Source organism: Gracilinanus agilis, chromosome 1 (assembly GCF_016433145.1).
Source record: "Gracilinanus agilis isolate LMUSP501 chromosome 1, AgileGrace, whole genome shotgun sequence".
In the NCBI taxonomy this organism is placed as follows: Eukaryota; Metazoa; Chordata; class Mammalia; order Didelphimorphia; family Didelphidae; genus Gracilinanus; species Gracilinanus agilis.
The window spans coordinates 280122720-280143042 of NC_058130.1; the positions used below are offsets into that span (position 1 = coordinate 280122720).

The 20323-nt window shown below is 38.8% G+C and overlaps 1 protein-coding gene across 1 annotated transcript in view; it reads left to right on the top strand.

Moving 5' to 3' along the window:
• The first annotated feature begins 7745 nt into the window (after positions 1-7745).
• The window catches only part of SNX2 (sorting nexin 2), a 78478-nt gene continuing 65900 nt past the window's right edge, over positions 7746-20323 (top strand). Inside the window, exon 1 of the mRNA XM_044662026.1 lies at positions 7746-7871. Within this exon, the coding sequence (XP_044517961.1) occupies positions 7764-7871 (108 nt within the window). The 5' untranslated portion in view covers positions 7746-7763. The remainder of the gene's footprint in view (positions 7872-20323) is intronic.

The window sequence follows — 20323 nt, forward strand, 5'->3', positions numbered from 1 at the left end:
ACATTCTTCTCCCAGCTTTACTACTTATTCCACTATTTATCTTTTAACTTTGCAACCCCCAATTTTTCCTTTGTCTCTTCAACCCAGTTGTAAGATTATAAACTGGTTAAACATATTTCACTTGATTAGTAAGACCTGCTGGCATATCCATGATCCAATTCTTTTAGTGTTTACAAGTAATAATAATAAGCTAGCACTTAGAGAACACTTTCAGGTTGCAAAATGCTTTATGTATAGATTATTGCTTTATTTGGCCTTTACAACAATCACAGGAAGTAGGTGCTATTATCATCTTGATTTTTTGGATGAGGAAACTGAGGATAAAAATTAAGTGACTTGTCTAGGGTTCACACAGCTTATAAATTGTTTGAGTCAGAATTTGAACTCAGATTTTACTGACTCTAAGTTCAATACTCTCTACTGTACTACCTCATAACTACCAAGTAAAAGTAATAAAAATGTCTTGCTAATATTATAAAGAAATAAAAGGCACTAGGGGAAATATGGATATTGGTGAGGGAAGCTGTGTCTCTGTATTCCCCTAGGTTGCTGGTGACTTGGGAACACCAACCCAATCACCCTGGCTGGATGTTATAAATTCCCCTTTTCTAAATAACAGTGCCCATGTAGAACCCTAAATGGCCAGGTGGATGGGTAACCCTTCGGGTCCCACCTGGGGTTGGATCAATTATTATTGGGCTCTGATTAGCCTTTGATCATGTTGTTCATCTGACTATGTTTGCTCCCTCCCCAAGGGTCATGATATAATGACCACTCAAGAAGGTACTTATTAAATATTTTATCTATGTCCATAAATAGGGAAAGGACATTCAGGATATGGATTGGGGATTGGAAACCCTGTCAAACTAATATCTATAGGTTATAATCCCTCAGGACTGGAGGCTTATTGATTTATAAAGCTGGAGCTATTGTTCTTCCCAACCCCCTCTGATTCAGCTTGGCTACTGCCAATCAGAGAGAGTCTGCTCTTCTGGATGCAGCTGTATTGATGATTTCTCTCTCAGCTTCCTATTATCAGTTTGTGATGTGTTAGCCTTCACAGCCTTCAGGAAGTAACCACCCTTAAAAGAAGCCACCCTCTTCTTCTCAGACCTCCTTCCTCCTGATCACCACCCAGGCCCAGAGATCTAAATAGCTATGATGATTCAGATGCCTAAAGATCTAGGGAAATTCAGAGATAATTAGTGGCCAACAGTCAGAGACCCACAGATCAGTGGTCAAAGGTCCCTTCCAGATGGCTGTTGGGATATTTATACTCTCAGGCCAATCGACTTTTGCCCCTGGCTCATGGCATCTGGGAACATTCCAATGTCTCCAACTGTCTCCCCTGTCAATCAAGGTGAGACCCACATTCCCAGGGTTGGAACGTAACACTAATTTTTAAAAATTGAATATTGAATTCAGAATATTGAATTATTTCTTTGACAATTATAGCACCGATTCAGATGGAGCATTGTTTTCTGTCTCTGGAAAACCTGGCCAGGAGAATTTTCTAGACCAGGTCTAAATGTGATTGGTTTAGTAGTTCAAAGTGACCTTTAGTGGCTCAGGCCTAGGACACAATGAGACAATTGTGGACCATAAAAAATTTAACAAAGAGAAACTTAATCATTAAAAAAAGGATCAATAAGTATATAATATCAATACAGGAAGACAAGGTTGCTATTTTTCTCTGAAATCTGTCACAGGGACAATGCCCAATCAGAGAGGAAAAAGGTGATTCTCATAGTAGTAGGAATTTTGTCAAGCCTGAGGAGTCTTGGTTCCTAAGAGCCGGGCCTTTTTACACTTCAAATGGCAAGGAAGCCATGTTACTAGTTCAAGTTCTAGTCCAGTGATTCCAAAATTGGGCGCTACTACCCCTGGTGGGTGCTGCAGCGATCCAGGGGGGCAGTTATGGCTACAGGTGCATTTATCTTTCCTATTAATTGCTATTAAAATTTTAAAAAATTAATTTTCAGGGGGATAACTAATATTTTTTCTGGAAAGGGGGCGTTAGGCCAAAAAAGTTTGGGAACCACTGCTCTAGTCCCTTGGACCATTCAAATCTTGAGGATAATCTCCTTATCCCTTTAAAGAAGAAACCAGTTGCAGCCTAAGTAAAACCTGCCATTTCTATCATATTCCAAACCTTGGTGGCAAAGTCTTAGAAGTCATTAAAAGAGCTTTTACCACTTAAATAGTCCTATAACTGGCACTATGTGAAAAACTTTGACTAGGAAGCACTAGAGGAGGAGCTTAATCTAATTAAAAGAAAAACTAATACAGAAAGACAACACAAAATGTAACATTTTGAAAGATCAGATCACAGGCCATCAAAGTTGGGGTGATTGATATTAGGTGCAATTAATAGCAGACCCCAATGTAAAGTAGTGATGATAAGCAGAATCTACATCAGAAATATCATCACCTCCTCTGGCTCATTCACCATTTTCCATAAAGGGCAGGAACATGTCTAACAATATAGCTAAGAGCTTCTTGCATGCAACCTTTCCCAGAGCCTGAACTGGTATTATGATTTGTTTTGTACTGTCACTTCACTCATTTGTTCCCTGGTTAAGCATTCAGAACTTCTGTATTGTTAAGAAATAAAGCACTTCCTCCAAATTCCACTCATTTCCACCCAATTCCACTATAAATCCTCCATCTGAACTATGTTAAGAGAAAGAAGTCATAAAAATTCAGGTGGGACCTGAGCCATTTTCTCAAGGTATATGGAGCCTTCTAAGAAATAAGAGTATTTAAGATCTAGGTCTTACATAAAAGAAGAAATAAAGAACCAAAGAGAGGTAATTTCAAACACTGCTTAAAGCAGTCCATCCTTACTGAGTAAACTTTGCAAGAGGCTCAGATTCAAGGAACCCCTTGATCAGAAAACCTTTCCTCAGAATTAAGATGGTATCAGTTTATCATGGCCACTACTTCTGGGAGGTGGGACATCCAATCCCAATAATCAGGAACATGATGGCAAAGCTATTGTTTAGCAAGAACAAACTCAATAGCTTATACTTTTATCAGTAAAAATTTGTTCATAAAGTCTACCATCAACATTTCTTAGAGCTGGTCCAACAATACTGAATATTTTATAGAGGCCTGCTTTGGTGGACATTCTTTTTGGGTTTACACGATAATTGCTGTTGGTACCTTCCATGTAACTGATTCTTTGCTCCCTGAATCACTGCCAAGTCTGCTAGGGCTCACATTGTTGCTTACTCTATCAAGCATTATACTAATGCTGCACTAAACTGTATCAGTAGCTTTTTTCAGATTATAGAATTATCTAGATTTTCTCCATCAATTGAATTCCTCCAAATTTAACTGTGCAGGCTAGACCCTGGATTTTATTAGGGTTAATCTCCTACTCCTTGTTCCTTAGGTGGGCCACAATCCAGTCTAGGACTTTTGCTGTTGTAACCTTGCCTGGTCTGGTCAATATTATGTGCCATCAGTGTAATGGTAGATAGTAATTTCCTAGGAAATGGTACTTATTTCTAGTCTTTGCCTAAAAGACTGTGGCAAAATAAGGGAAGAGCCCAAATAGTCCTGGGGAAGGACAGTGAAAATAGCCTGAACTCCTTCCTGCATGAAAGAAAACTGTTTTTAATTAATCTTAAACACAGGAATTAAAAAAATATATTGGTGAGGTCAATACTCTCATGCAGAAACTGAATTGCTTGATGTACCATATTGGCAAGATAAGGGATGGTTAAAGCAATTGGCATGAAATCTTTGTTCAGTTCCCTATAACCCACTCTAAGCCATATAGTTCCATATTGGTTTCTTGAAGTACTATTGCCTCCTTAATTTCCTGTAATTAAAGAAGAAATAATTTTTACACTTCCCAGGACCTAATATTTGGTATTACATAAAATAGCCTCAAATAACCCCAAAAGTTCCATTTGACCTTATTCACTATAACTAGCATTTAGTTGACATAAAAATACAAACCAAGTCCCAAGAAGTCATAATAAATATCCATTCCCATAATACATTGATTAGTGATAACTATAACCCAGATGAGGGAGTTTTCACCCCCTTACATTAACAAAACCTCAATGGTTTCCCTGAAGAGCCTCCAGAAATTGTGTGCTCCTAAGGACCTAATGGTATTCCCCTGACAATATGGTAATCTGGCTATTGGCAAGCTGCAGTTCCTTATATATTTTACATCCCCTCACCCCACTTTCAAGCTATAGTGACTCAGGTCTCCCAAGCCCTCAAGGTCCCAGAATTAGTATGTTAATTGGAATTTGGGAAATGCCATCTAAAAGTATATATATATATTTTTTTTTTCTATGGACACGTGGGAATTATCAAACTACATTTCCCGTGGTCCAACGGGTTTCCGTTTGCGGTTCTTTGGGCGTGGGAATACCTGCGTCACCACGCAGAGGACAGTTTAAATGAGAGAATCGAAAGTAGTCTCGCTCTCTTTGGCTAGCAGGCAGGGAAGAGAGGAGAGGTAATAATAATGGAGGAGGCGGCAGTTTTGAATTCTTACTGGCGTGTGGTCTAATGATTTATCTCTATCAGCATGGCTTTAATTAAAATATTAATTTCTATATTTATAGCAGCCTTTATCATTTTTAATCGTAACAAGTATGACCCAAATCTCAGTGGAACTTTGTCTACTAACCTGAGGGGGATTCACCTCAGGAATCCTTCAAGTCTGGATACAGAGATTTAGATGGCTCAGAACTATCAAGTATGTTAACAGGTTTTTGATGAGTCCAATCCTTGGGTCAGGCAAAGGGGATATAGAGTGCTGAGCTTGAACTTGGGAAGACCCAGGTTCAAATTCTGCTTCAGACACTTACTAGCTATGTCACCCTAAACAAATCACTTCACCTCTATCTGACTCAACTTCTTCAACTATAAAACAGGAATAATAATAGTACCTATCTTGCAGGATTTAAGTTTTTTTCATTTTTTACCAATTATATGTCAATGCCATTTTTAATCATTGTTTTCTGAAAATTTGTAATTCAGCTTCTCTTCCTCCCTCTTACACTCTCCCCTCTTTAAGACTAGAGGTTGTAAAATATAGGTTGTAAAATACATATTTTCATGTTCATTACATTGAGAAAGAAGACACACATAGCTTACACTAGAGAAAAATTCATGGAAGAAATAAAGTGAAGAATGGTACAATTCACACTGCATTCAAACTCCATGAATTCTTTCTAAGGGAAAATCTTTTCTGTCTTGAGTCCCTTGGAGTTGCATTGCTGGTAATAGTTGTCATTCACAATTAATCATTATACATTATTACTGTTACTGCGTACAATATTTTCCTTCTTCTGCTCACTTCTCCCCTATCTTTGATCTCTTTGGGACATAGTCTTAATAGTAGTAGTGTTGCTAAGTATGCACAATTTTATGGTCCTTTGGACATGTTTCCAAATTACTCTCTAGAATGGTCATATCTGTTCACAGCTCCACCAACAATGTATTACCCAATTTTTCCACAAGTCATCCAACATTTATCATTTTTCTTTTTTATCATATTAGCCAGTGTGATAGGTATGAGGAGATACCTTAGAATTCTTTTGATTAGTATTTCTCTAATCAATAGTGATTTGGAGCATTTTTTCAAATGATTAAAGATAGTTTTAATTTTTTCAACTGATTATTGTCTGTTCATAGCCTTTGACCATTGGTCAGTTAGGGAATAATTTATTTTCTTATAAATTTGACTTAGTTCTCTATATATTTGAACTTGAAAGATTTTGTGAAGCTCAAATGAGATAGTATTTATAAAGTGCTTAGCATAGTGCCTGGCACATAGTAAACACTATGCTTATTCACCCTTTAATAGTTTGTCTTCTTATCACCCTCATGTTTCAAAATCTCTAGATACTAAGTTCACCAACTGTTTACTTTCTTTTTCCTTGTACTGACAATTCAGCTTTTCTTAAAGGGCTAACAAAAGTCAAGGAATGTTAGCTCATATGATACTTTTACTCTTTCTGCCAAGCTCCTTAAATAACATCTCCCATCCATACTTCATTAATTCAACATGGTCAGTGGGGAGTCCTTGCTTATTCCACTGAGAGTGCTCCCCAAATATAGCCATAAGTATGACAGTCAAAGGATGCTAGACTCTTGTAGTTGGCCATCCAATGACCCATGTCATTCTTCCTCCACATTCTTCAGCCACTTCAACCACATGATCATTCTGATACAATTCTGTTGACTAAAACAAATGTTCCAGGCTAGACTTAATTCACGTCAATCCAGTAGTTTAGATTTGTGATTGAAATGAAATAAAACACTTGTGGGCAATAAAATATTTCACACAAAGAAGCTTACTCAGCAACATATCAATAAGTATACAACAATGATTCAGAGATTCTTCTTTGCCCCAAATCTGTTATTGCAGTACTAGCCAGAGTTATGGTGATTCTCTTGCAGTGGGAATTTTATCAAGCCTCAGGAGCCATAACTTTTCATAGGTTAGACCAGTGATGGCAAACCTATGGCATGCATGCTAAAAATGGCATCTCCTGCCAGAGTTGATTACTAGAAAGCTAGAGGGACTTGGGGCAAAGCTGTTCCCCTGCCCCTCACCACCAGCCTGAGGAAAATCCTCACTTTACCAGCCCTCTACCCAGCAGCCCAATGGGAGTGCTTCTTCCCTCCCCTGCCTGGGGTAAAAGGTAGGGTTTGGGGGGTGATATGGGGGACTGGGCATTGATTGCACTTCATTCCTAGGGGTGGGTGGGTGAAGGCATGGTACTCAGTAGGGGAGGGGGAGAGGCAGGGCCCAGCACTCAATCTCTAAAAGGATCACCATCACTGTGCTAGACTATATCCTCAGGTGGTAAGGAAGCCAGGACTGCCTTCTTCCTCCATTAAGGAGGTACCAGTCTAGGCTATGTAAAACAATATTGCTCCTACCAAGCACTTCTTCTGTCACCAGCATCCTAGGTCCTAAGCTAGGTATAAAGACCTTTTGAAATTTCTAAATAAAGGCTTGGTGAAGGTTGGGTTTCTGCCTAATCTGCCTGAATTGGTTTTTTTTTTTAAAGAGCAAAAATAAAAGGCTTTTGTCCTTCAATTCAACATATGAAAGTTGGCCTAGATTGGAATGGGGTGAACTTTCACAAGTCATCTAAAGAGAAACAAGCCAATATAACTACTTATGCATATTGTTAAAAGGATGGAGGGAGAACTCCAAAGGGGTGTTTGTTTGATAGACTGGTGTGTATGTGTGTGTGTGTGTGTGTGTGTGTGTGTATGTGTGTGTGTGTGTGTGTGTGTGTGTGTGTGTTTTTCAGCCTAACTGGGTTATCCTCTACCTTAAATCTTGTAATGCTGAGGCACCAGGGATGTTAATTATTATTAAAATGTAACTAAATGGTTTGTGGGTTCACACTGGGTTGAAGGAGAGACAAGACCAACCAGGATAGGGAGATCAGGGTTCTAAGTAGAAAAGATGAACTTTGATTTTCAGGATTCTGCTACGAATTCTAGATCCACTCATCCAAGAGAATCATCACCACCTAAGCCTCACCTCTACCCTCCAGTCAGAGCAGGGGAAAGGGGGCGGGGCCAAGGAAGAGAGTGTACTGGAGTCCTGGCACGCAGGCGCAAGCCCGGGGAGGCGGAGAGAAAAGCGAGGGAGAGTGTGGTCACGAGGCTGGTGGGGAGGAGCTGGGGGCCCGGTAGCTGAAACGCTGGCGAGGTGTGCTCACGTGACGGGGCTGCGAGGCTGAGTTCGCGCAGTTGGATGGACGAAGATGGCGGCCGAGAGAGAACCTCCTCCGCTGGGGGACGGAAAGCAAGCGGACTTTGAAGAACTGGAGGATGGGGAGGACCTGTTCACCAGCACTGTCTCCACCCTAGAGGTGAGACCTGCCCGCCGTTGGTGTTCAGGCCCGGGGCTCTCTCTCCTCTTTCCCTCGTCTCTCGTTGTCTCGACCTCCCCCACCCCATGGCGGAGCCCCCGCTGACTCCACCTGTCAAGCCCCTTCCCTCGGTTTCGGGTCCTCGGGACCCTGTAGGGGTGGGGGGGCGCGGCGGCCGAACCTCTCTACTTTCTGCTCCATTGCTGACGGGAAGGCGTCTTCTTCCCGGGCCCGGGACCTAGTAGATCCCGCCCTCTCTCGCGCCCCTCGGGCCTGACCCCCCCAGGGTGTGTGTGCGCGCGTCCTCTTCTTTTGAACCCCAGCTGATCTTCGGAGGGGAGGGAAGCGACCTTCAAGTCTCCAGGCTCTCCCGGAGGAAAGGTTCCCTCTTTTATCCGGATGAGGGGGTGTGGTGATCTGGAGCCCAGAGAGGGGAAAGGAATGAAGGGAAATGGCATAGGAGGATGTGGAGTGGACTTGGTCCAAGCTAGAGCCTGGAATGCACTTCTGTTTTTCAGTAAAATTCCTTAGTGGATTATTGGTTTCCCCAAGGGAGTTATCTCCAGGAAGGGTTGTCTCTAAGGTAAATCAGTGTCCTCACCTTTTCTTCATCTTCTCGTCTTTCTGAGTTAGGGCTAGCACAATTTCCGTTTTAAATATGTTCACTAAGTGCGGGAGCTTTTCCCTCTGTTTCGCATTATCAGCTGTCTTGTCAAACTGTATGTTCCTGTTTTTGTTAAAGGAAACACCCTGAATGTACTTAACTATAGAGGCCAATATATCTAGATGTCATTTGACTTCCCTCACCTGACATGGGATAAGTACGAATGGTTCAACTCTTTTCCTTTGAAGCACATTGTCTATGAGACTACGGGCAAGTCCCTTAACCTTCTCAATGCTTTTAGACAACTATAAGTTGTGGGGCAGTTATGGATTTACATTGGTGGAAGGACTGACATCCTGAACCTGTTACTTATGCAGAGAAAGGGAAATCCTAAGCCAAAGCAAAAAAAAAAAAAAAAAAAAAAATTTACAAGAACATCATATGTCTTGTAGTTTTTTAATGATTTTTTTTTCCTTTCTCTGAATTTTGTGATTTTCCAGCAAATAATTTTTTCATAAATATTTTTATGTTGTTTACTTGAAGTTAATTACAAAGTATAGTAAAAATCTAAATCACTTGGAACCTTTAAATAATCAGCATTTTCAGCAAATAGTTTTTAAGAAAAAGAATAAAGAAAATATTACCATCAGAAATTTAGTCAAAAATACTTTATAGGGGGGGCAGCTGGGTAGCTCAGTGGAGTGAGAGTCAGGCCTAGAGACAGGAGGTCCTAGGTTCAAACCAGGCCTCAGCCACTTCCCAGCTGCGTGACCCTGGGCAGGTCACTTGACCCCCATTGCCCACCCTTACCAATCTTCCACCTATGAGACAATACACCGAAGTACAAGGGTTTAAAAAAAAATACTTTATAGGGAATATTCTGAGTTTGGTACATATTCTTTCTAACATCTTAATCTTTTGTATCGTCTGTGTCATCATATGGTGAGAATTTATGACACTACAAGATCCTGAACTGTATGTAAAGGAAAACTTAAAATATATTTACTCTTATTACTTGCTAAGACATAAAACCTATATACAATTTTTAGAAAGAAAGTGCTTTTTGATTTATCCAAATTAAACAGAAGATTCTGGACCTCAAGAAAGTCCATTCACTAAATATTTTGTTTAGCAAAGTTGTTGTAGTTCAGTAAAAGAAACAATGTAAATATAGTGTTTACACGAGAGACAGCTCAATGGACAGTGTGTTGAGCCTATAGTCTGGAAGACCTGAGTTCAAATTCTACTTCAGACATATATCATAGCCTTGTGGCCCTGGACAATTCACACTGTTTGCATTAATCCATTGGAGAAGGAAATGACAAATCATTCCAGTGTCTTTTTCATGAAGAATTGGACAGGACTGAATAACAGTGAAAACTAGTGTTTATATACATTTCTGAATTTCAATATAATACTTTAAAAATATACTTAGTCTTTTTTAAGAGATTTTGTGTAGAAATTTGGTTATTCACAACCAATTCTGAACAAATGCTAGCTATGTGAAACTTGAGGATAATATTGTTAGAATTCTTTATATGGTTGACTGACCAAAATCAGTCAATATGAATTTAATTAGGTGCCTTCTGTGTGCTAGGCATTATATTGCTGGGGAAATAAAGACAAAACTGAAACAGCCTCTGCCTTTCAGGAGTTGTCTTGGAGACAACAAGCCAATATGTACATAAATGTGTACAAAATAAATACCAAGGTAAATTTGGTGTGGGTAGAAAACTTCAAAGAGGAACTAAGATTTTTTTTATAAAAGGCAGCAATTGGGGCAGCTGGGTAGCTCAGTGGATTGAGAGTCAGGCCTAGAGATGGGAGGTCCTAGGTTCAAATCCGGCTTCAAACCCTTCCCAGCTGTGTGACCCTGGGCAAGTCACTTGACCCCCATTGCCCACCCTTACCACTCTTCCACCTAGAAGCCAATACACAGAAGTTAAGGGTTTAAAAAAACAAACAAACAAATAAATAAATATAAAAGGTGGCAATTGAATAGAATTTTTATGTAAAGGAATTCTAAGAGGCAGAGGTGAAGTGAGAGTTCATTTTACATGAGGAAAGTTATGGAGATGTGATATGATATATGTCACTTGAAGAAGAGTAAGAAGGCTTATTTTGCTAAACCATTGCGATCTGGAAGGAGTGTAATGAAATTGAAAAGGTAGCTTTGGGGAGAGTAAAAGTAAAAAAAATAGAAGAGGAATTATATTTATAGGACACAGTAATAGAGACAATAGGAATCTTTGAGAGTTTATTGAATAGGGAAATAACTTTGGTCTAGTTTGTACTTTAGGAAAATCAGCTTGAGGCTCAGGGAGACCCATTGTGAGGCTTTTGCAAACTCTCTAGTTGATCTAGTGATCAGGGCCAGAACTAAGGCAATGGTTTTACGATTTAAAGGGATGGGAGAAATGTTATACAGGTTATATAGCAAAATTTGGCAGCTGATTGGATAAAACAACAGCAAAAAAAAATAATTATGAAAATATGGCATTCATATAATAGCCTCTACTATGTGCTCAGCATTATGTTACAATTACAAATTACAATCATGTTACTTTACAAATATTATCTCATTTGATCCTCACAACAACCCAGGGAACTAATGGCTATGATTACTCCCATTTTACATATAAATGCTATGGTAATATAAACACATATAAATGTAGTTATTATTAGGTTGTTTTTACTTTGTGTTAATTGTTTTCGAATACACTTCCCCTTTATTAACTAAAATGGATTAACAGTAGCTTCTGTTTAATTTGAATTAATTAAAGAGCATGCAAATCAGACAAATGGTTGAATACATACAGATTTAAACACAAAGAGCTTTGTGAAGAAATATATTAAATACAACCAAAAAAGAGGTAAGGACAAGGTGAGTTGTGGAGCAGTTAAGAGGACAAATTGATATGTGAATATAATGCAGAGTGAAATGATCAGAGCCAGAAAACCTCATACAGTGACTAGATTTGGCAAGTATACACAAGAAGTAGATCTGTCTTATCTTCTGTCAGTTGGGACCTATTTTTAAATTTTTGGTTGTTTTCCAGGTTCATCATTGGTTTTTCAGTTACTCAGTTTGGTTTTCTTTTGTTGTTGATAGTTGTTTCAGGCGTAGAACTTTCTTGGCAAAGATACTGGAGTGGTTTCCCATTTTCTTCCTCCAGCTCAATTCTTCCAGATGAGGAACCTGAGGCAAACAGGGTTAAGTGACTTGCCCCTGGTCACAACAGCTAGTAAGTGTCTGAGGCTGGTCTTGAACTCAGGTCTCCCTGATTCTAGGCCTAGTATCCTATGCACTGTACCACCTCCTGCCCTTGGTTTGTTTTTATTGTGTTTTAATCCAGTTTTTATAGTTATGTATATTCTTTCAGTTCTCATTTCACTCTGAATCAGATCAACAGTTCTAAGAGAAAAATGTTTCTCTGCATTTGTCATATTCATCATTTTTACTCAAATGACAATATGGTCTCATCAATTTGGAATTTCCCTCCTAAGACTGATACTACAAACCATCTGTACATGCTTATCATGTGTAATTCCTGTCTGTGTCCTCCCATAAGATCCCCACACAGAGGATCCCTGAAATGCTAGGCCTTCCTCACTTTCTTTTAAAAAAAATTTTGAATTATGAACTTAACAAACATCTCCCAAAAGAGCATTTCCATATAGAAAGTGGAACACAAAAAGAATTATATGAAACCACGAATCTCCATTATTTAATGCTTGGTTTTTAATATCTTCATATTAAATATTAAAAAATTATGCTTGTCTGCTTCTACTCCCCTAATCTTCCTCTGAACATGTTTAAAAATATTTCTTTTTTTCTTGAGGTTGTTATGGAGTTTTTTTCTTCTAATTTGTATTTCTGGGTATCTGAATCTATTATAATTCTGTGTAGTAGTTTGTATCTTCTTCTGCTTACTTATCTTTCCATTCTTAATCCTGAATTGGGACTTTGTCTTAGGGCCAGGCTCTGTCTACCTCCTGCTGGACTTTTTGGGTGGAATGATCTATCCTGTTTGGTTTTTATCTGGGTCACCAGGGTTTCTCTCTTGATTTCCATTTCCTGGATCTTAAAGGTTCAAAGCACTGGATTTTTTTTTTATTTGAAATTTTTTATTTAATTAATTAATTTAGGGGATTTTTCCATGGTTACCATGATTCATGTTCTTTCCCTTCCCTTCTTCCACCCCCCTCCTGTAGCCAATGAGCAATTCCACCGGGTTTTACATGTTAAATTGATCAAGACCTATTTCCATATTATTAATATTTGCATTAGGGATCACCCTCCCCAATCATATCCCCATCGACCCTTGTCATCAAGTAGTTTTTGTGTGTGTGTGTGTTTCTAATCCCACAGTTCTTTCTCTGGATGTGAAGAGAATTCTTTCTCATAAGTCCCTCAGAATTGTCCTGGATCAGTGCATTGCTGCTAGTAGAGAAGTCCATTACATTCGATTGTGCCACAGTGTATCCCTCTCTGTGTATAAGGTTTTCCTGGTTCTGCTCCTTTCACTCTGCATTAATTCCTGGAAGTCATTCCAGTTCACATGGAATTCCTCCAGTTCACTATTCTATCACCAACAGATACCACAATTTTTTCAGCCATTCCCCAATCAAAGGGCATCCCCTCATTTTCCAATTTTTTTGCCACCACAAAGAGCGTGGCTATAAATATTTTTGTACAAGTCCTTTTCCTTATGATCTCTTTGGGGTATAAATCTGACAGTGGTATGGCTGAATCAAAAGACAGCCGTCTTTTAAAGCCTTTTGGGCATAGTTCCAAATTGTCATCCAGAATGGTTGGATCAATTCACAACTTCACCAGCAATGCATTAATGTCCCAGTTCAAAGCACTTCTGTCAAGTCAACAAGCAAAATGTAATATTGACTTGAAGCAAGCCAGGATGATAAAGGAGAGAATTCTAGGCATGGAGGACAGCCAGTGACAATGCCTTTGAGTTGGGAGATTGAGTGATTTATTTGAGGAACCCCAAGGAGTCTAAGGAGAGGGTACTCTAGTCCCAGGCCTGAGTGATAGGGTCTGAAGTTGACTTCTTGGGCCCTAGGTGTGAATATTGAGGCACCTGGCTGATTACTACTGCTTCTGATGACTTCTAAGTTTTTTTTTTGTTTTGTTTTGTTTTTGATGATGGGTTTCCATCCTGTAGCTTTCTTGGGGGGGAGGGACTATTCCTGCTTTCTCAGAGTAGGGAACTTTGCAGGCTGTGTCTTTGGTCATGATGGGATACTTTTTTTTTTTTTTTTAAATCCTTACCTTCTGCCTTAGAATTGGTTCCAATTCTGAGCAGTGGGATTTAAGTGACTTTCCCAACATCACAAATTAGGAAGTATCTGAGGCTAGATTCGAACCTAAGGCCTAGCTCCACTGAGCTACCTATCTTGCCCCTGAGAATACTCCTAACTTGTTTTCCTGAAAAGGGCAGCTAACTTTTCTGTTTGGCTGCCTTTTCTATTGTCCTGTTAGCTTTTGGTTGACTTTTTTTGCAGTTTTGGGTTAGAAGAAGTCATCTATTATAGTTTCTTGTTGGATTTCTTGATTATTGGTACTAATTTTAGTTTTTTTTCATAGAGGTAAGGTGAGTGAAAGTTGGGCTGCCTGCCTCCATTTAAGCAGTCATCTTAGTCAAAAGCCCCCTCCCAAAACTCTGAAAAGGAAGATTTCTTAAGGATTAAGAAACTTTCAAAAACAAAAATCTGACACAACTACATGAAAATGCCATCTGAAAAAATTGATGTGACTATAATAAGCTCTCTGATCTCTGATTTTAAGAATATGTACAAACATAGGAGAGATATATAAACAAGAAGAGTACCCACAGACCTGCAAAAATAGTATCAGGAAAACTAAAGCCCAGAACAAACTGAGCCTTGTGAAAAGAGTTATGGTTGATATAATGAACTTTTGAAAAAATGTTCACACCAGGACAAGGAGAAAAGCTGTTGTAAGCCTGATAAGTAGAGAAAAAAAAATTTTTTTTTATAATTTTTTTTTTTAAATTTTAAACCCTTAACTTCTGTGTATTGACTTATAGGTAGAAGAGTGGTAAGGGTAGGCAATGGGGGTCAAGTGACTTGCCCACGGTCACACAGCTGGGAAGTGTCTGAGGCCGGATTTGAACCTAGGACCTCTCATCTCTAGGCCTGGCTCTCAATCCACTGAGCTACCCAGCTGCCCCCAGTAGAGAAAATTTTATAGTGTAGTTCCCAATATTTTTACGTAACCTTTTAAAATATTTTTTTATTTATTTCTTTAAATATTTCCCAATTTTACATGTAAAACATTTTTTAGAAGTTTGAGTTCCATATTCTCTAACTTCCTCCCACCCCTTCAACATCCCTTGAGAAGGCAAGAAATCTGCTATTGATTATACATGTAAGTTATACAAAAAGAGTTTTCCATATTTCCATACTGTAGAAACACAAGAAAAATCAAGAAAGTAAAGCATTTGCTTCAGTTTGTACTCAGAGTTTATCAGTTCTCTTTGTCTGGAGGTAGACAGCATTTTTCATCATGAGGAAAACCCTTTTTAAATATATAATCTAATACATGTTTGTGGAGGAAAAATATATTTTAGACCCTTTGGTAATTTCATGTACCCACTGTTAACAAAAAGTATGCAGAGAGCAAAACTATTGAAAAATTATTTTGTTTCTGCCTTTTCTATCAAAGCACAAAAGGATAAAGTAAATATGATTGAGATCTAAGTTGACTGGCACATACTATGGTAATGGTAGCAAACTATCAAGGTTAAAGAATACATCTCTCACTTTTTGCTAGCAATAAACTAACTTTTGGAGAATATACTTTGAGTATGGGGGGCAGAATGTTTGGGTGTTTGTTGGCAAGTATTTGTTTCATCAAAGTGTATTGATATATTTAATTGGAAAATAAGGATTAAATTTGAAGACCATTATAGGTGAAGAGGAGTAAGAGAACACTCATCTATTTTTTAAATAATTTTTATTTTTTAGAAAAGTTGTCATGGTTACATGATTCATGTTCTTACTTTCCCCTTTACCCCCACCCCCACCCCCAAAGCCGATGCACATTTCCCCTGGTTTTAACATGTGTCATCAATCAAGACTTTTTTCCAAATTGTTGATACTTGCATTAGTGTGGTAGTTTTGGGTCAACATCCCCAATCATGTCCTCCTCAACCCATGTGTTCAAGCAGTTGCTTTTCTTCTGTGTTTCCTCTCCTGTAGTTCTTCCTCTGAATGTGGGTAGTGTTCTTTTCCATAAGTCATCGGTCTATGTACAATGTTCTTTTGGCTCTGCTCCTTTCACTCTGCATCAGTTCTTGGAGGTCTTTCCAGTTCACAAGGAATTCCTCTAGTTTATTATTCCTTTTAGAGCAATAATATTCCATCACCAGCATATGCCACATTTTGCCCTCGTTTTCCAGTTTTTTGCCACCATAAAAATCACGGCTATAAATATTTTTGTACAAGTCTGTTTATCTGTGATCTCTTTGGGGTACAGACCCAACAATGATATGGCTGGTTCAAAGGGCAGTATAGGGGGCCATGCCTCTATATGATTTTTTGGGGTCCTGAACGGTGTGGTGGCATAGGATGGTTAAGGCAGGAGAAAGAAAATGAGAACAACTAGACTAGTGGTTAGCCCATGCTGTTCCGAATTCTGCGGGCTTGGGAGTTTATTATATACTGATTTCAAGCAAAGAACACAAAGGAATCACAGTTGTGAAGGGGTAATAAATCACACATAACCCATTGAAGTCTAAAGAGTAAAGGTGCAAAGACAAATGGTCAAATTTCAATCACCAACTTAGTAGGGGATAATTCTGGGAGAGGAAATACCCCATGGAGATGCTCACCAGTCAAATCCTAAAGGAGCCAGTTCTAATCTGAATATGCAATCTTATCTAAGTAACATTTGTTAGGATTCAGGCTTCTCAATTATCAAGGAAAGGAATCATTAACTCAGTAGATGCTGGTCTGCCACTTCAAAGCTCTCCAATAAGAAGTCTAAGAAAGGTGGGGATCAAAGACTGAGTCAAAAGAGGAGCCTCAGATTTTTGTCTTAGATGGCCCATTCTGTCTGCATTCTGCAGTGCAGAAAAATCATACACACAGTTTTACTTGTCGATGATTTTGTAATGGGATCCAGATAAAATATCTGTTACAGACTCTGTTTCTCTAAATGACTCCTAATAGCCTCTTGGAGGGATCAAGTTGATTTTGGATTAATCTACCTGCTGGTACCAGAGCTTTTCAGGGCTCAGGTGACCAGGACCAAACACAAAGACTGCCTCAGTCTGGATTGGTCATGTAGGGAATCCAGAAAACAGGCCATAAATTTGATCCTATTTCTCCAATGACATTTCTACATCCAGTGGCTCTCCACAGGGCAGGCCATCTCTTATAGTCTTTTGAGCATAGTTCCAAATTGCCATCCAGAATGGTTGGATCAGTTCACAACTCCACCAGCAATGCATTAATGTCCCAATTTGGCCACATCCCCTCCAACATTCGTTACTCTCCCCTACACTCATTTAGCCAATCTGCTAGGTGTGAGGTGATACCTCAGAGTTGTTTTGATTTGCATTTCTCTAATTATTAGAGATTTAGAGTACTTTCTCATATGCTTTTTGATAGTTTTGATTTCTTTATCTGAAAATTGCCTATTCATGTCCCTTGCCCATTTATCCATTGGGGAATGGCTTGATTTTTTTATACAATTGCTTTAACTCCTTGTATATTTGAGTAATTAGACCCCTGTCAGAGTTTTTTGTTATAAAGATTTTTTCCCAATTTGTTGTTTCCCTTCTGATTTCGGTTATATTGTTTTTGTTTGTACAAAAGCCTTTTAATTTAGTATAATCAATCATCCCATTCACATTCAGAGTTATAATTATCAGTTGTGTATTCCCCAACACTTTGGTATCCTCTCTTAGTTCTATCCCTTCTTCTTAGGCTATTTCCTTTTAAACCAGTGATTTGTTTTAAACCAATAACCCTTGTCCCCTCCCTTGATTTACTATCCTTTCTACTCTCTCCTTTGTTGTTCCCCTCTTTTTATTTTTAAGGCTTAATGAATTCCCTCTCCCTTCTTCTCCCCTCCCTGTTTTGACCTCCCCACTCCTCTGCTCCCCTTGGTTTGTCCCTTCTGACTTTCTCAGTAGGGTTAGATAGAGTTTTATATCTCAATGGATATAGCTACTCTTCCCTCTCAGGGTTAATTCCACTGAGAGTAAGGTTTAAATATTACCTCTTAATGCTCTCTTCCTCTCCTTCTTATAATAGTATTCATCCCCTTCCCTCCCCATGCCCTCTTTGTGTGTAATAGAATATCCTATTTTTCTTATTCATGTTTCTCTTGGTGTCCTCTGCTATTCACCCCCCCCCATTTCCCACCCACCCCCATATCATCTTAGACCATTTAGTACTCCAACCTCTCCTTGTGAATAATTCTTATTACTATAATAGTGGATACTATAATAGTGAATAGAGTTCACTACAGAGAATTACACATAACATTTCTCCATATAGGAATAAAAAGAATTAGATCTTATTGAAGCCCTTAAAGAGGCAACTTTAAAAATAAGAGTTTTCTTTCTTTCCCCCTCTGTTTCTTATTTACCTTTTCATGTTTCTCTTGGTTTTTGTGGTTGGATATTGAACTTTCCATTTAGTCCTGGTCTTTTCTGTGCAAATACTTAGAAATCTTCTATCTTGTTGAATGCCCATACTTTCCCCTGGAAGTATATAGTCAGTTTTGATGGGTAGGTGATCCTTGGTTGTAGACCCAGTTCTCTTGCCTTTCTGAATATCATATTCCAAGCCTTGGGGTCTTGTAGTGTGGAGGCTGCCAGATCCTGTGTAATCCTGATTGGTGCTCCTTGATAAATTGTCTCTTGATAAATTTGGCTTCTTGTAAAATTTTTTCTTTTATTTGGAAGCTCTTGAATTTGGCTATTATATTCCTGGGGGTTGTCTTAGGGGCAATCTATGGATCCTTTCAATGTCTATATTGCCCTCTTGTTGTAGAACTTCAGGGCCATTTTGCTGAATAATTTCCTTTAGTATGGAGTCCAAATTTCTATTAATTTCTGCTTTTTCAGGAAGACCAGTGATTTCTCAGATTATCTCTTCTAGACTTGTTTTCTTGATCTGTCAATTTCTCAGTGAGATATTTCATGTTTCCTTCTATTGTATCAGTCTTTTGATTTTGCTTTATTTGTTCTTATTGTCTCTAGAGATCATTGGCTTCTACTCGCCTAATTCTTGTCTTTAGAGACTGGTTTTCTGCTATATTGTTTTGATTTTCCTTTTCGATTTGGTCTGTCCTGTTTTCCAGCTGTTTGATTTTGGTCTCCAATTTGCTTATTAAATTCTTTTGTTTGGGGGAATCTTTTTCTAATTGCCCAATTCTAGCTTTTAGAGACTGGTTTTCGGCTATAATTTTTTGGTTTTCCTTTTGAATCTGGTCTGTTTGGTTCTTCAAGGTGTGCAGCAGGTCATTTCTTATCTTCAGTTTGCTTATCAATTCATTTGATTTCTGAGCCTCACTTTCTAATTGAGAAATTCTGCCTTTTAAACTGTTATTTTCTTGCTAGTTCTCTACTGTCTTTTTTATAATCTCATACTTGAATTCTTCTATAGCTTGTGACCAGTTTTAATTTTTTGGGGAAGGCTTGGCTATCATTACTTGTTTGTTCTCCTCTACTATTTGCTCTGTTGTCTGGATTTTTTCTGTTTAAAAGTTATCGAGTGTTAAGGATTTCTTCTTGATCTTTCTCTTCTTTGGTTCTTGTCTCTGGCTTGCCATTGTTAGCCCAACACCCTCTCAGCTTTATCCTCACTCCCAGGGTCTGTCTGCGCTCTTTGGGCTCCTGAGGTCTCAGATCTAGTTGTTCTCAGGGTCAAGCCTCCTGGTCTTGCTCTTGTTCCTCTGCCCGGAGCTCCTTTAACAGTCTCAGGGCGCTGCTTCCACAGTCGTGCACCCCTCTGCACTGGGTCCCCACTCAAGGTCCGCGCCTGTGCTCAGGATCCACATCTGCAGCTGCGACCATCCCTGCGCTCAGGGTCTGTTTGTTCAATAGTCCGTGTGTTCTTTAGCCTCTTGGGGTCTTAAGTCTTGCTGCTCTCAGGAACAGGCCCTGGTGACCCTAGGTAGCTCCCAATGACTTAATGGGTGCCCCAAACTTGCTCTAAGTCTTTTGCGCTGGCTTTGGCACTGTAGGTGGCGTGGGAGGGGGGTGGGAGGGGGTTACTCAGCTCATGTTTTAGTGAGAGCTGTTTCACCCCTTTATAGCTTGGAAATGCCCGGATCCCACATACCTTCAGTGTTGTGCCCTGTTGTGGGGTCCCTTCGTCTGGATTTGTTTTTATGTCTTTTTGAGGACTGTATGGATTTTGAGGACTGTATGTATGGATTAGGAGAGGTTAAGCAAGCTGCTTCTAGAACTCTGCTGCCATCTTAACCTGGAAGTCCACTTATCTATTTTTAAAGGAATTTAGGTCTTCATAGGTATTGAAGAACTTCAAATGGAATTACCAAATTGTACTTGATGATCTTTCAGTTATTTTGTAGAGCAGGGTCCCAATTTGTAAAAAGTTAGAGGTGGAAAAAAAAAAGTAAGAGGTGGATTCTTCAAACTGTGAACTTTGGTATTGATCCTTGACAAGATTTTAAAATGGACTGTTTAGTTAATTTCTTAGCAACTTAGCCAGTATACGTTCACTGATAATAATTCATACCTAACCATGTTTATATATATATATATATATATATATATATATATATATATATATATATATATATATATATATATATATATTGCGATGT